This window comes from Mycteria americana, chromosome 1 (assembly GCF_035582795.1).
Source record: "Mycteria americana isolate JAX WOST 10 ecotype Jacksonville Zoo and Gardens chromosome 1, USCA_MyAme_1.0, whole genome shotgun sequence".
Lineage (NCBI taxonomy): Eukaryota > Metazoa > Chordata > Aves > Ciconiiformes > Ciconiidae > Mycteria > Mycteria americana.
Genome location: NC_134365.1, coordinates 207,757,478 through 207,774,374, shown reverse-complemented (window position 1 = coordinate 207,774,374; position 16,897 = coordinate 207,757,478). Strand labels below are relative to the sequence as shown.

The following is a 16,897-nucleotide window of genomic DNA, read 5'->3' as shown; positions in this document are numbered from 1 at the left end:
CATGTATTTCCTCTTAATCAGTTTTTTTATATATATACATAAACATAAGTCCAAACCTCTGAGGTATCTTTTCCTATCTATCTCCACCTGTTTGAAGATGTATTTTCTCTTGCTTTGATGAAGAGATCTCAGTTCTCCATATCCAAAAATGCAGTAGCATTGCAAAGCACATTTGGGATGTTATTGCGTTATTGTTAAGAAAAAAAAGTTAAAAGAAACTGTAATTTTTAGTGGTGAATTTACTTCTCTGCTTATAATACTTTATCAGTATTCCATCTGTGAGTTGTAGTTTTAGGTACTTTATCTATTGTGTGAACTAATAATACTAAAAAAGTAGTAACAAATTTTTCCCTCATGGCCAAGTTTGCTTCCTGGCTGTGTATACTTCACAACAGCTATAGCTTGAGTATCATGATAGCCAGAAATTAAGTGGACAAGGGCTGCAGAGCATGGAAAAGAATGAGTTTCCACTCAAGTGATTTATCTTAAAATCATAGCTAGAAATAAGAGGCATGACAAATGTATACCAAATAACTCCTGGCAGGCAGAGTAAATTCAGAATTTGTCTTCTTATGGTGGGAGAAGAAAAAAAGAACAGCCAAGGAAATAAAGAGTCAAAAAAAAAAAGAAGGAAATATATTTTCTCCTCTGAAGATGGAATAGGTTATTGCCATTGGAAACTATGGAGAGCCAGAGCTTAAAATAGGGATTAGATTTTTTTTTCACTGGTAAGAATATACAGAGTTGTCTGAATTAAATGACAAGTATTTTATAATGTGTATCACACTGTAGTGATTAGCCTGCTTCAATTACAGATGACAGTAGCAGCTGATGGAGGAACCAGCCTTGCTCCCACGTGCTGCCGGGCACCACTATGCTGCGCTCTGAAGTGCTGGTGCGGATTGCCCTTGCAGGCAGGATGCTGTCCTGCAGGCCCAGGGTCTGACCCAGCCTATGTCCCGAAATCCCTGAACAACAGATCGCACTGACGGGTCATCTGACGTATGTACAGGGCTGTGTAAAGGGTCTGAGGTACTTCTGGTTTTTTATAAGCCTCCCCAGCCTAATGCAGCCCAGGAGGCTGTTGGGCTGCTTTGCCACAAGGGCACATTGCTGGCTCATGGTCAACTTGGTGTCCACCAGGACCCCCAGGTCCTTTTCTGCCAAGCTGCTTTCCAGCCAGCAAGCCCCAGCCTGCCCTGGTGCCTGAGGTTATTCCTCCCAAGGGGCAGGACATGGCATCTCCCTGTGTTGAACTTCACGAGGTCTCTGTCGGCCCATTTCTCCAGCCTGTCAAGGTCCTTCTGAGTGGCATCACAGGCAGCTGGCCTATCCAGTCACTCTTGTTCATCCACACAGGCCTCCTGACACCTTTGCTTGATTTTCTGCCCATTGAGATGGACCAATCTTCAGCACTGAAAAGGCAATTCTTGAAAATCAACCAGCTTCCCTGGACTGCCCTTCTCTTCAGGGCCTTATCCCATGAGATTCTTCCCCAAACAGCCCAAAGTCTGCTCTCTTGAAGTCTGGGGTTGTGGTCCTGTTATTTGCCTTGTTCTCTCTTCTCAGGAACCTGAACTCCACCATCTCATGGCCAGCCAAGGCTGTTCCCAGCTTTCACATACCCAACCAGTTCTTCCTTGTTTGTAAAAGTCAGGTGTCACAAAGCTCCTCTCCGCATCAGCTCCTCAATCACCTGTGTCAGGAATTTATTGTCAATAGCCTCCAGAAACCTCCTGGATTGCTTGTGCCCTGCTGTGTTGCCCCTCCAGCAGATATCAGGGTGGTTAAAAAATCCCCATAAGCACCAGGGCCTGCACGTGTGAGGCTTCTTCCAGTTGTCTGAAGAAGGTCTCATCTACTTTGTCTTCCTGATTGGGTGTTCTGTAGCAGACATCCACTACAACATCACCCCTGTGGGTCTGCCCTCTAATCCTGACCTATAAGATCTCACTGGCTCATCATCTATCCCTAGGCAGAGGTACAGGCATTCCTGTGGCTCTCTCACATAAAGGCCAACTACATCTCACCTTCCCAGCCCGTCTTTCCAGATTTATCATAGTACTGTTGGGATCAAGAGCTCACCCTCTGATTTCAAATACTTCCTTTAAGCAGCAGAACAAGAGAGAAAATTACTACTTAATCCAAGATGAAGAAATTTTTAAGAGATGCAAACCTTATAAAACAATTAGTAAACTTAATGCATACAATGCAAGCAACCAACTTTCCATAAAAGTAGCCCACAACCACTACAGTTTAATCAGTTGTACTTACGTTGTGAATGCTTCATTTTGTTTTGCCCCCAGATAGTAGGAATAGAGATTAAACATGCCTATCATGAAAGCCACAAACACCATGATAAATATCACCATGAACTTGAAGATGTCTTTTACAGTTCTGCCAAGTGATATCTGGAGTGGTCCAAAGCTTTCATTAGCTGGTAAGATGTAGGCTATTCTGGAGAAACTTAATACTACCGCAATTGCATACAGGCCTTCAGATATGATCTGAGGATCAGACGGATCCCAGTTCATTCTGGCTAGAAACAAAAGATGAGAATTTCAGTCAGTATTTCAAAGTCCACCTTAGGCTGTTCACTGAAGTACTCTCTTTTGCTGAGTAACAATGAACGAGTCAGTGTAAATCGGAATTGAATGCAATGGTGCTATGCAAATTTGGGACAGCTAAGATGCAGTCTTCATGGTTTTTTTTTCCTTTATTATACATTGCATCATGAATTTTTAGCAATTTTCATGTGCAGAAAAATTCGAAGACTTTGTTGTCTAAAAGTAAGGAGCAGTTACTGTCTAACCTTTCAAACTTAAAAAGCACATAGAAAATCTACTTCCTCACTGAGAGCTGTGAATACTTAGGTATTCACTTGGGCTTCCATGTGCCAAGTATGACCGCTCAAATAGTGCCAGTAGTGGTTGTCCACTACATCACAGTGCTCAACAAATGTCTTACATGAAGATGTTGCTAGAAATAAAAGTGAAAGGAAGGAAGACACCTTGTTAAGACTGAAACAGAAGTCGGATATTATTCCATCTACTATGCTAGGGCTGGGGAAGCATTTTATTTTTTTACTTATGTTTTACTCTCTTCTTTTTACACCTTCATCAGAAGTGTAATTTTTAATTAGAAGAAACCATGAGTGGGCCTCAGTTTGAGATTAAGATGTCTACAGACAGCTATCCAAATGGGAGGTATAGTCAGTGCAGCCTAGTGAGCGCCTGAGCTTGATTCAGACATGTGAACAAAGACATCCATTGCCATTTGAGATGCCCAGGGTGTCCAAGATTATTTGTACAGATCTGTGTGAGGTTTTTTTGGAGCAGCACTTTGGCAATTCAAAGGGCACTAGTCACTTATGTTTGGCCAATTGAATTGAGCCAGGTAGCGCTAAAATAATTTCACAGCTCCACTGACTGTATTGATTAGATCTCCATTGATTATAAAGGTGGGCTGTAAGATCACTGAAGTAACTTTTTGGGAGTTGAATCCCAACCTATTAGAGAATTTAAGTAAAATTCAGTTTATAGTGTCAGGTGATGAAAATGAAAAAATTAAATTAGAAATGTGATTTGTTTGAGCTATCCAAAATGAACTGTTTCGATGTGAGGATCTGGAATCATTAAATGCCATCCACAACTCCAAAACTGTGGAAACCATGTTTCTTTACTTTTTCTATTTACTTCACCTTTTTACTCATAGTAAAAAGGGTAATGGCCCTTTCCTGACATACACCAAACACCCATTTCCATCACCTTTTCTATCAATCTCTTCTGTTGAAGCTAATCCACTTGTGTGAATTACTTGAACATCCTTTGGATCATGAGTGAACGCGACACTGCTGTTTGGTAGAGAATACATTCAACTGAAGAGGGGAACATTCAGGTTCAAACCTGTACTTGAAATATTTATAGAAAAGTGTCAGAAGGAAAAATACAAAGCAATACCATTCAGGATACTTCCTAGCTGGAGATTAAGGCATTCTCCCATGAGGTTCAACTCACTACTGTGCTTCAGGCAAACAGAAGAGGTTAACCTGGGATGGGTTTCCTACATCCCAGGAGAGTGTTGTCACCTGTATTTATTCTACTGTAAATGCCAAAAAAGTAAAACAAATAATTTATACTGCAATGAAGGCAATCACTGGCATTTGGAAAAATACTAATTTGAGGGGTTAACTAACAAATAACCATTTCATAAAGTCTCAGAAAATTATATTCTTCAAGGAACTTACTGCCATGCCAGTATTCTTGTATCATGACAAAGTAATGAATGACTCTGGTTTTATGCATAACAAGGCTCAGTTAGCACATATTCATTGCCTTGTTAGCTTCTGTGTGTTGTATGTATGTGCATATTCTTTTATTTATTGAGATCCTCACTGTAAAGGCTACTACACACTACATTCAAATGAAAAAATGTCTGTATGGCAAAAGACTGCACATTTTCACATAAGCAGACATACCTATGTTAGCTTTACCTCAGGTTTCTTGGATAACTAAAATGAAAGATGGCAGATGTTTCAGTATGGGCTAGTAGCCAGATGTCTTTTAGGTTTCCAGATGAGCTGTATTATCACAGAAAGTTTGAGAGGGAAGGGACCTCTGGAGGTCATCTGGTCCAGCCCCCCTCCTCAAGCAGGGCCACCTAGAACCGGTTGTCCAGGATCATGTCCAGATGGCCAGAATATCTCCAAGGATGGAGACTCCACCATCTCACTGAGCAACTTGTGCCAGTGCTCAGTCACCCTCACAGTAAAAAATTGTTTCCTGATGTTCAGAGGGAACCTCCAGTGTTTTAGTTTGTGCTCACTGCCTCTGGTCCTGCCACTGGGCACCACTGAAAAGAGCTTGGCTCCTCTTTGCACTCTCTCTTCAGGTATTTATATGCATTGATGAGATCCCTCCTGAGCCTTCCCTTCTCCAGGCTGAACAGTCCCAGCTCTCCCAGCCTTTCCTAATAGAGGGATGCTCCAGTCCCTTCATCATCTTTGTAGCCCTTCATCATCTTTGTAGCCCTTCACAGGCCCTTCTCTCCAGCATGTCCATGTCTCATACTGAGGAGCCCAGAACTGGACATGGTCTTCCAGGTGTGGCCTCACCAGCGCTGAGTAGAGGGAAGGATCACCTCCCTCGACCTGCTGGCAATGCTTTGCCTAATGCAGCCCAGGACACCATTGGACTTCTTTGCCACAAGGGCCCTTTGCTAGCTCATGTTCAACCTGGTGTCCACCAAGTTATGTTTGCTAGCCTATGATAAAACCTGTGGCATTAAATATTCACTATTAATGTTATCCATGTTAGTATGACCATACATAGATATTCTCCAAGCAGATTTCAGTGTACGTGAGGGTAGGAAGGCTCTGCAGAGGGATCTGGACAGGCTGGGTCGATGGGCCAAGGCCAATTGTATGAGGTTCAACAAGGCTAAGTGCCAGGTCCTGCGCTTGGGTCACAACAACCCCATGCAACGCTACAGGCTTGGGGAAGAGTGGCTGGAAAGCTGCCTGGCGGAAAAGTACCTGGGGGTGTTGGTCGACAGCCGGCTGAATATGAGCTGGCAGTGTGCCCAGGTGGCCAAGAAGGCCAATAGCATCCTGGCTTGTATCAGAAATACTGTGGCCAGCAGGACTAGGGAAATGATCATTCTCCTGTACTCAGCACTGGTGAGACTGCACCTTGAATACTGCCTTCAGTTTTGGGACCCTCGCTACAAGAAAGACATTGAGGTGCTGGAGTGTGTCCAAAGAACAGCAACAAAGCTGGCAAAGGGTCTACACAACAAGTCTTATGAGGAGCAACTGAGGGAACTGGGGTTGGTTAATCTGGAGAAAAGGAACCTGAAGGGAGACCTTATTGCTCTCTACAGCTACCTGAAAGGAGGTTGTAGTGAGGCGGGTGTCAGTCTCTTCTCCCAGGTAACAAGTGATAGGACAAGAGGAAATGACCTCAAGTTGTGCCAGGGAAGGTTTAGATTGGATATTAGGAAATATTTCTTAACTGAAAGGGTTATCAAGGATTGGAACAGGCTGCCCAGGGAAGTGGTTGAGTCACCATCCCTGGAGGTATTTAAAAGACGTGGAGATGTGGCGCTTAGGGACACGGTTTAGTGGTGGACTTGGCCATGTTAGGTTAACAGTTGGAGTCGATGATCTTAAAAGTCTTTTTCAACCTGAACGATTCTATGATTCTATACACTAAAAAATGGCTCAACTCTGCTTAAGTGCGTAACAAGTCACAACTCATGACTGATGTCAATGGAAACTGCCTTGCTAGATCATACAGTATTATATAGCATAAATGAGTTACAAGACTTGTGCTTGTCATACCCAGAAACTGTGAACAGAAACAGTACCTGTTTGCAAATTCAAGAGGGTGTTACTGAAAACTGAATTAATATTTAACTAGCTGCTTTTATAATTTATGTGAAATTTGTAACTTTCCAGTAAAATTTATAAGACTACAATTTAATGGGTTTCAGAATATATATATATATTTATTGCTCTGCTTTTTCTACAGCCTGGCTAATGAAGAAATGCAACCTTATAAATAGTATTTGAGGCATAGAATAGAGATAGAAACTGACATAATTCAGTATCTAGAGAAAAATATCTAATGTAGGGAAGAGATATGTGGTGGTGTTGACAGTGAACACAAGTAAACAGAGCTTAATTTTTTCTCATTTGGGCAAAATAGCTAGTCATTTCTCATATAGGCCAAGCATGTTTATTAACATTTTTATCTCTTACTGGTAAAGAGAGTGGATTGAGAAACACTAAAATAATGTAACAGAGTCTCTGAGCAAAGAATATATAAAAGATACATTGGTTATGTTTGCAAAGCAGGTTTAAGAAATTCCTGCATCTCATTGCTTAGTTCTGCCCCTGCATTACAGTACATCACATTCGCAGTTGTGCCAACACAAGTGTTTGGAGGATAGCATTGTGTAACTGAACAGATGAAATGACCTGGATTAAAATAATCTTGAAAAGAGGTGGGGTGACAGTGGGGTTATTTTGATCTTAGATCATTTCAGTACCTGATGTCTAGAACAGTCCTCAAAGAGATGTATGAGCATAGCCAAGGGAACTGTGATCAAATAGTAGGGATGAGAAAGAGAAGGGGTGGGAATTTCTTAAGCAGTACATTGTGGAACTGAAATATTGGAGACTTATTATCAGCAAATCAATTCACCTTGGCCCAAGAAGTAAGTCTTAATCATGTGCAATCAACTCACCCAAGGTGTAGTATTTTATGTTGGGTTCCAGTGTTGGACTTGTCAGATCTTTCATATTTGCATCAACGAAGTTCTGGGCTCTGGACGCATGCCAAAATGCCATAAACCTTGCTATGAATGATGCTGCAAAAATTGCTAACATACCAAAATCAAGCATATTCCATAACTCAAAAAGGTATTCCTTTGGACCTTGAGACCAAATTTCTTTACATTCAGACCATATCATGCCTGTGTAAGACAGAACAGAGAAAACAGTGTGTTCTTTCATCTTCACATTTGCTTTATTTGGTATTTTATTATGTATAGGATATGCTCTTGGTTGCAGTCAAACTCAAAAGCATTTTGGTCAGTGGGAGTTCGAACACAAACTAAAATCCTTGAACCTGCTAATTCATATACATTCCAGTACTTCTTTCTCATGTGAGTAATAATAACAATCTTTCATACTGCTTTTTCCTGTACAACTACAAAAGCTTTCAAAGAGAAGAATGGAATGTGAGTATTACCATCTGTTACAGACACAGAAAGAGACTGAAAGAGCGGAAATGCTCTGGCATGATCATATAGTGGTAGAGCTAATAGCAGAACTCACATTTTCTTATTTGCAGAGTGCCCTGGATACAGTCTGTTTTACTGAAGTTGCAAATATATGTGACAGACGAGCATGAAAGTAAGAATCAGACCTAATGCTTCTTCAATAGAGCACAGGTATCTGTTTGATTCCTAATTATACCCCCTTAATAATAAATTATAGGAGTACAGTATTAGTTTATGGCATCCTTTTTATTGAGCAAATCCTTTTCCTTTTCAAGATAAAATTTATTTAATAATGAACTACATTTCTAGGATTCTCAAGAGAGTTAATAAAAAACTGAATTGGAATAATGTCACTATTTTTTGAACGTATCAAATTGTCTGAAGGAACTTTTCATCATTTTCAGATAAGGACAATTATAATGTTAATTACAGTAACTAAATTCAATGCTACATCTGTATGCACTGAATTAATTTTTCATAAACTCTCTTATGTGTGACACTGAAATAAATAAAAATAGATTAAATCAGCAAACTAGAACTTCAAATTGGAAAACTATTGTTTACCCCTTTATTATCGGATTAAAACACTGATATTTATAGAATATTTGGAAATCTAAGTGCCATATTATTCCCATAATACATAATTATATTAATTTCTATACAGCTATGTGATGAAATAAATAAAGATTGTCAATGTCTTTCAAAGCTATAAGAATCAGTTGGTGTACAAATGGCTCCAATTTCAATCACAGAGAGCTCATAAAAGTAAAATATTTTAAATGCATAAGCTCTTGAATGGAAACAGATTTTACTTAGCTTGAGTTTAACTCTCCCATATTACTGACTTAACTAACAACCAGAACCCAGATCTTTAAAATATTTGGGCATCTGAACCCCATTGGAATAAATGGTATTAGACTTGTAAATAACAATCAGACAGCTAAAATATTTTTGAGGGTCTGTGCTCAAGTTCTTATGCTGACTAGTCATCACCAAATTGAATGGGTCAGCTCACAGTACTATTAATAGTATTCATTTCATCACTATGTTGGGATGGAAAAATCTACTGCTGAATGTTCAGGGGTCTATATTCTGCTTCTCTTTTGTCAATAACACATTCAGCTATACACTATTAATTCTGCAGGCATACTTGCAAAATAAGAGAATCTTAGCAGAAAGAGACAATTGGACAGAGAAAATCTTGGCCCATGATGTAGAAATCTTTCCCTGTGGGAGCTGACACAGCCTGACAAAAAAACCCAGAAAACTGGTAGACATTTTCCTTTGATATTCATAAAACTAAATGCATTCATATTTAGATGATGTAGATTTCACCCAAGTCCTTAACCTGAATGTTTGTGATTAACTAGGCACATGTGAATCCTGCTGACATCCCATAAGAAACATGAGGCCAGCGTGGGAATGCAGCCAGTTGAATAAACTCCCTTTGTTGCAATTTTTACATGTAACATTAATAGCAAAGGATTAAATTGGGTCCAGCTTCACTGAAATCATAGCAAGACAAATTTAATGGAAAATTAATCTTTACCTATTACCCAAGAAATAATGAGCATCTCCATCCATGAGAAACAGGATGTTTTCATCCTAAATAGCTGTTTTACGTTGCCTGTTGTTTCATTAGGTCGGAGTTTGGTGCCATCAAATCTGTCAGCTGCATTCATGACAAGTAGACCAAGAAAAATGGTGAAAGAGGCTGCATGGGCTACAAACTTCATAAATGGTCCACGCATTATCCTCCCCAGCTGCAACAGAGGTTATGAAACACAAGGATATTGCATTGCCTTCTTCCAAAAGAAAAACATATAAAAAGAACAGTAACACAGAGAAATATATATTTCAATACCAGACAGGAACAAATATTTGGAAGAAGTTGTATACTATGATGCCATGCTGCCAGTCACCTTTAAAAGTTTCTACTTATATTTGCTATTTTCAGAGGGATAATCTATCAGTTTCACCATATATGTATTTTTAACTCAGTGTTTTGAAATAATTCTGTATTTGGGGCCATCTGTGTCTACTATAGGTAATTAAGAGAAAAATTTATTATAGTTGTTGAATTTCTTACGTGGTAGTCATCTTTATGAGGCAACAAAGAAAATGAGATTTTGACATTACTAAAAGCATTAAATTATCACCAGGAGTGAATTATGACTAAAGAATTCTCTTTCCTGACTGACATAATACTCAATTTAGCACACTTATTGTGCAGTTTTCCCAACTTACTTTCTTTTCAAAAAAAAGTCATGAGGCCTCAAAAGGTTATGTTTATAGTTCTGTAGTGTCTTAATTTCCTTCCTGATTCCTTTAATGGAAATGTCCTTAACTTTGTCATGACTAAGAACAACTTTAAAATGGTTTAGTGCAACACTTAAAAACACTGAAAGTTCCATACAAACTCACACAAGGCTGAACTTTTAGCAATTATTTACTTTATTTTTGAGAGTTCCTATATTAAAAGTCTTAGCTTGTTCACTTAGTTGGCAGCTGCAGAAAAATACTTTTTTATTTTAGATGAAGACAGTATCTGTATCTGACAAAAATTCCTTGGAAAGAATTGAAAGGAAGTGTCACAGATCTCAGCTGAAACATGTAACAATCTGTGGTCTGGAAAACGGAGGGGAAAGCAGAAATATAAGTTACTGGTATTCGTGTTTTTGCTACACTTGTTTCATATCAAAGTCAGGATTTTGCTGTCCTTACAGCCAGCTTTTACAGAAACATAGAATAAGAGGATGCAGCCGAGGATGCGATGGTAAGGTCTCAAATACAGATAACATTAAGAAAACTAGACAAATGTAAAAAGAAGATACTGTTAAAGGAACACTGTCAAGGTTAGTAGACACAAAATTTGATCTTCTTTCTCCTTCATATTATTTTGCAAACCCATGCCATTCATTATGTTTCTCACTCAATAAAATTAATCTTTTAGTAAATAAAATATTCCATCAGCCTCATGAGATGAACTTCAACAACCAATTATTTTGCATGAACTACAAAGAGAACAGGTAATTGTCATGGGGAAAGATTTTATTTCAAGCTAGGAAGGAATAGTCATAAACAACACACAATATGCAGAGCTGGAAAATTATAAAGTACCTTGACAGTGTCCTTTTAAGTGCATTATTCTTGTGTTCACAAACAAAGATGGGTTAGGACACAGATGCCAGAAAGAGACATAGCCAGAAAAGAAGAAAAAATACTGAAGGAGGTAATGTTAATATATCCCTTAATCAAAAATTACTAAATTTAAAAGACTGAACTCCTAGCATCCCCCCTCCCACCCCTTCAAAAGAGACAGAAAAGTATTTTTTACATATATATAGTAAAATCTCCCTGGAAGCAGGACTGACTACAGTTGAACTGATTACACAAATGCTGGAAGTTATTACGACATTGCCATATAACAGTGATCCAATAAAATCTTGAAATTACTTTTAAAATTCTGAAAAACATTTAAAATTCTGAATCTCTTGACAGAGAAGATATAGGTCAGAAAATACGAATCAGGGAAAGAAAGAGCAACATGTAAAGACAAGGCCACAATCTTGCAAGTTTAGACTTTTCTATAAGCTAGAGTCCCTCCTCAATACACTTTCACTGTGCATTTTGACATAATAAATTCCCTCCCATTGCACAGACCAAGGACATGATCTTTTGGGTTTGGGTTTTGGTTTGAGTTTTTTTCTGATTTCTGATCCTCTGTGCTATGGTGTTTGGTTTGCTATAGAGTTTTGGAGAGTGTTTTATACGATGGTTTGGGTTAGGACAAGATATACAATAGTTATACTGTGGATACTTCGACATGTATTTGTCTGTATATAGGGTCACCTGAAATTGCTGGGGACTGGAGTCAGTGATTCACATTCCACCTCTGTGACTGCAGAAACAGTTACAGTATTGTAACAGTGTTACAGTATTGTAACATTATGGAGTACGGCATTGATAAAGAAATGATAAAATAGGACTCCAGTTAGCACATCTATCACAAAGGAGAAAAGGCCTGATAAAAAAGAGATAAGGCATATACTTTTTTAGGAAGAACAATTTCCTAGCTCTTCATATACTGGACATAATATTCAATTTCCTTTCCTCTACCACAGTGCAAAAGAGGAATGTGTATAACCCTCAGAACATGGTTCTAGAAACTATGTAGGCATTTATCAAGTTACTTCTTTAGAAATGGCAACCCCAGGTGTCTGGAAACAGCGAAAGAATACTCAACTTCAAATTCAGATTCCTCATCTTGGCTAGGGGCTGACTGAATTACTTACAAATTCATGAAGCTAAAAATCTAAATTCTATTATTAATTAGAGCTGAACAGCACAGACATCATAGATTCTTGGAGATTACTGAAAAAAGTTTTTACTCTTTCAAGATGTCACGTTATAAAATAGTATTCTAGAAGTTTTGGGTTAATTATGTCAGTAGTTAGACTGAATTACCAATTAGAAATGCAGAGCAAACAGTTCACAAAACTTTGAAGTGTCTCCATGTGGATTGCTAGCTGAAATTCCAATAAGAGGCAATCTTAATTCCTTTCGGCATCTGACACTAGGGAATTCCTGCCAAATCAACAGGACTTTGTCCACGTATTTATATGAAATTTCTTCCAGATCTGAAACTCTCAATTCAGTATCTGTGATCCAATCTCAAATTAACTTTTTCCTAAAGAAGAAACTGGTCATCTATATAGGTAACTGAGATGTTGAAATGTCATAAAGACATTTTGCCTTTCTCAGAGTCATGGCATGACAATATAAAGAGATGTGTCAGAATAACTCCACTGCAAGCTGTTATTTTCATCACAAATACTGTGAGTATTTTCTCTCTCTTCTGTCACTGTGCCCTATAGTGCTGAACCTGGAAAAAGAATGGGTACTTTATCTCGGTAGGAGGAGAAGAGATTTATAAAATTCCATCAATCCATACACAGAATGGACTCTGTTGATACAGATCATGTTCTGTATTGGAGCCATCCTATCCTGAAATTAAACAGTGAACATTTTTGCATTCAATAAACAGAAGAATCAAACTTTGAAGTATGAGTGAAGCACAAGGTAAGAAGTGGCAGCCGGTGAAAAAGGTGGATTAGATTTTACATTTGCAGAATATAATGAAACAAAAAGCATTCAACATATAAATCACACGATGAGACGATTAAATAGCAATGGAAGAAGTGAAACCTTAAAGGATGTTGTCCCTTGAGCCTTGACTTTAAAAAGCTACTCTGAAATAGCTTTGCCAGAACATACAATGGTTCAAATTTACTTTAAGATCCAATAAATCATTGAAAAAGGAAAATGACAAATAGATAAGTCACTGCTATAGTTGAAAACCAATTACTGAAGTATGTTGAATCTCAAGGTGTGTTTTAAGACAAAAGTATTCATAAAAATCCTAGTCACTATATAGAAAAGTGAAAATGACATAACTGATTTTTATTGTCCAGACTGAAAGAAATGAAAAATATGGCAAACCAAAAAAGGCCCACCTTTCTCCTCTCAGGGAACAATAAAAAAACCCACAAAGACCTCAGTCCTCTCTTTCAACCTTCCTCTTTCCCTGGAATCATTGTGTGTGCACAGGATTCGACCTGCTAAAATGATGGATGTTACACTGTAACCTGTTGAATAATCCTTATAGGATCCCATTTGTTCCCTCTAACGTACTCTCAAGGGAAATCTTCCATCAGTGTCCATTTAAAACAGATAGTGACCAACTAAAACAGAGATTCAACACAAAGTTCAGAGAAGTCAGAGATTGTAACCCATCTTCAGTGGAAAGGCTTTCCATAATATATATAATCCAAAACAGATAGAGTGGTAGCATCCAGATCCAGACAGTGCATTATAAATGGATGCAGGGGAGGCTGCGTGACTGCTTTAAAAACTCATGAAATATAATGAGTATTAGCACTGTCTTGACAAGCCAACACAGTTCACTTTGACTTCTAGAAAACTGATGATGATTGGTTTGATTTCTGGCATTCATGTTTCCATGACTTTTATCTATTAATTTTAATCATCAAAAATAAAACTGCCTTTGAGGCAATTGGAATCAATGCACAGCTTGAACTTAGCCTAGCCCTGAATCAATGGGAAATGAGGATCCTCTGCATCTGCCTACTAAGGCAACAACTAAATGAAGAGTAGTTTGACTCATTGTTTCTAAAGTACAATTTCCACAAGGCAACTCTTGCTCAACCATTGTAATTTAATCTAATATACATTGCATTTAACATAATACATTTACCTGTCTTAATTACAATTGTCTGAACATGCAATCTTGCAGCCATTCCATTCTAACTCAACTTTAAAATAACACGTTTCTGAAGTGTTATTTAAGCATGTCAGTAATTAATACTCATGCTTCATCTTTGTCAGACAGGAGTCTACATACAGATGATACAGGAGTTAATAAAAGGCCATTACAAGATTTCACAGACTGACCTTACTGCAAGGAGCAATCCAGTAAGCCATTGAAAGGAATGGCAGTCCTACCGCAACAGCAAGAACAACCAGAAACTTCACTGCCATGGTCTGCTGCCGTAAACCTGACAAATTCTCATACCAGATTGAGAGAAGTTGTTGTTGGCAGTTTGGATGTGCTACAAACTGTAACAAAGAAAAGGAGCACAACAAAATAATATTGCTATCAGAATATCTTTTATTAAAATAGCAGCTATATGAAGCACATTAAGAATGTGGGAGTAGCAACAACTCGGCTTATATTCAAAGGAGTATTACCAAGGGTATGAGAAAAACTTTTGTGATGAGCACAACCTCCCAGCATGCAGGCATGTTGCTATCAGCAACAATAAATCCTCTAATTTAAAAACCAATTATTTTATTGACACTGCGTTCTATCACAAACTATTAATTTCCATCTAAGGGTAATTAAACATAAACTTTATCTGGGCAAACTCTACTTGTTTCTGACATTTATAATTTTCATGTTACTACTTCATAAATTCCAAAACTTTAAGTCTTTCTGTTCTGCGAAGGATGCTATATATTCTTTAGTTATGAAAGAAAGAATATGTCGTATTTTCACATGCTAACATAGAAAATACCATTTTTTTCAGCTGGCTTAAGAAAACAGCTGTCACTTTTGCAGGAAATCAGCTAAGGACTATTTATAAGTTGGTTCTGGAATCTTTTGCACAAACTGCAAAACTGAGAAGTTTGGCCTATAAGCCTCTTCTCTGTCAAACCTCTGGAGAGTATAAGAAGCGTCTTACAAAGGTAGATATTAACAAACAGTGGATTCTTGTGCACCATAAATTTTTAAGTCTAGACCTGGAAATACAGTTAAAAATTTAACTGAAGCTAGTTGTTGTTTTTTTTTTTTTTTTCCTAGAATAGTTCTCTATATTTAAAGGATGATTGGCTGAAGGTGCAAGAAATGTCTTTATTCAGGCAAGAGAAAGTGTTGAAAGAAAGTTCACATTCAAGGAAAGATTAAGACTCAAATACTACAAAGGACAAGGTCAATGTGATATCTTTTCATCAAAAGTTGTTTCAGCTGTCTTCATTGACCGTAGCTTGCCAAGTGTTTTGCAGGTTTGTGTTCATATGCTGGCAGGTGCTCTTCAGTCAAAATGGTCGTCTTCTTTTCTTCCCTTCATGAACACATAAATCCTCCTCACATATAAATGTTTTAGGTGTCCCCCAGAGATGTGAACTCAATTTTTGTAAAAGATCTGCAACTCTTCCCTGATAAATTAGATCTGTATATTCAGTCCATACTGGATATTTAAGAGTCCTGATTCCCTATCTATTTTTTTATTGATAAAATAAGGAATTGTTTATTTTCACAGTGTTGATCTGCTCCATTTCATTATGTAGGAAAAGCTTTATCAAAGGTCTTGCTGCTCTGTCAGGAGATAGCTCTACTTTAGGGTACCCTGCTTTCAAAGTATATTCCTGAGCTGTACCTTCTTGATTTTCAGTTGTACAAACTTCATCACACAAATCATTTCTCCCTGGTTCACACACATGTCACCTAGAACTTGACAACCTATATTATCCAAGAGAAGTTTTCTGGGTAATTCAAGAGTCTTGGTGCAGCTACTAACTCAGCTGGTTTCAGTGAGCACTTTTCAGATGCAGACCAGAGTATTAAACTGACAGCAGAAAGGAAAGTAAGCCAAAGAAGGGATGATAACTCCTGTATTCGACATTGCCTGGAGCCTGCTGTTCTTCAGAAGTGAGAACCACAGTCCTATTAGTCCTGGATTGTGTCTCTGATCCTCTTTACAGACAAATGTATATTTTCTGTGAGACACGCAATTTCACTAAGCTTTCTCAACTTTCTGAGTAAGACACAACAGCTTGACAAAAATGTGTATCAATATTTGTTATCATGCAGTGCACAGGACTGCTGTGCTATCCTCTGGTTTTTACTAAATCTTATAATTTTCCAGGCTGCAGAAGTAGTGCAAATCTCTTCCATCTTTTTTTTAAAATAGATTAAAACTAAAAACAAGTAAATACCTACAAATTTTGCATATAGATACACCTTTTTTTTAGAGCCATTTGCTCTCATACTCACTGTGACCAGTATCCACCCTGAATACCTGCTTCTTGTTTATACTGAAAGCTTTTTGGAGCAAGGATTCTTTTGTTTGTAAAATACACTGTGCAGAAGGGCCCAAATGTTCATTTAAGTGTCAGAGGCTACCAAAACACAAACATTTAATAATAGCACAATTTAATACCACTATCATGACATGTCTGTTTGATCAATATAATTGCTTACTTTTTTAACTTCATACTTAATGGCGAGTTTTAAGCGGCTAAGGCTGGGGCGACCATGTTCTCCATTATTATGGCTCATCTCTACATCACCATTCAAAATAGCTTCCACTTCTTCTGTATTTCTGCACAAATCAAGGAGTCCAACTACAAAATCCTTGCATTGCATAGACAATTTCTTGTAATCATTCTAGAAAAGAAAAGAAGAAAGAAGATAACTTGCTATTTAGACTAACATGAAAGAAATAGTTCTACCTCCCAGCTACACATCCGTAAGCATCAATAGTTTGTTTGCATCTTGTTATGGGTTTTTTTGGTAGATTAACAGCAC

The 16,897-nt window shown here is 37.9% G+C and overlaps 1 protein-coding gene across 1 annotated transcript in view; it reads right to left on the bottom strand.

Moving 5' to 3' along the window:
• Positions 1–16,897, bottom strand: part of TRPC6 (transient receptor potential cation channel subfamily C member 6) — a 96,491-nt gene that overhangs the window by 14,889 nt on the left and 64,705 nt on the right. The window contains exons 3-7 of the mRNA XM_075492020.1: positions 16,571–16,756; positions 14,260–14,424; positions 9,335–9,548; positions 7,249–7,476; positions 2,275–2,539 (exon numbers count right to left, since the gene is read on the bottom strand). Coding sequence (XP_075348135.1) covers positions 2,275–2,539; positions 7,249–7,476; positions 9,335–9,548; positions 14,260–14,424; positions 16,571–16,756 — 1,058 coding nt within the window. The remainder of the gene's footprint in view (positions 1–2,274; positions 2,540–7,248; positions 7,477–9,334; positions 9,549–14,259; positions 14,425–16,570; positions 16,757–16,897) is intronic.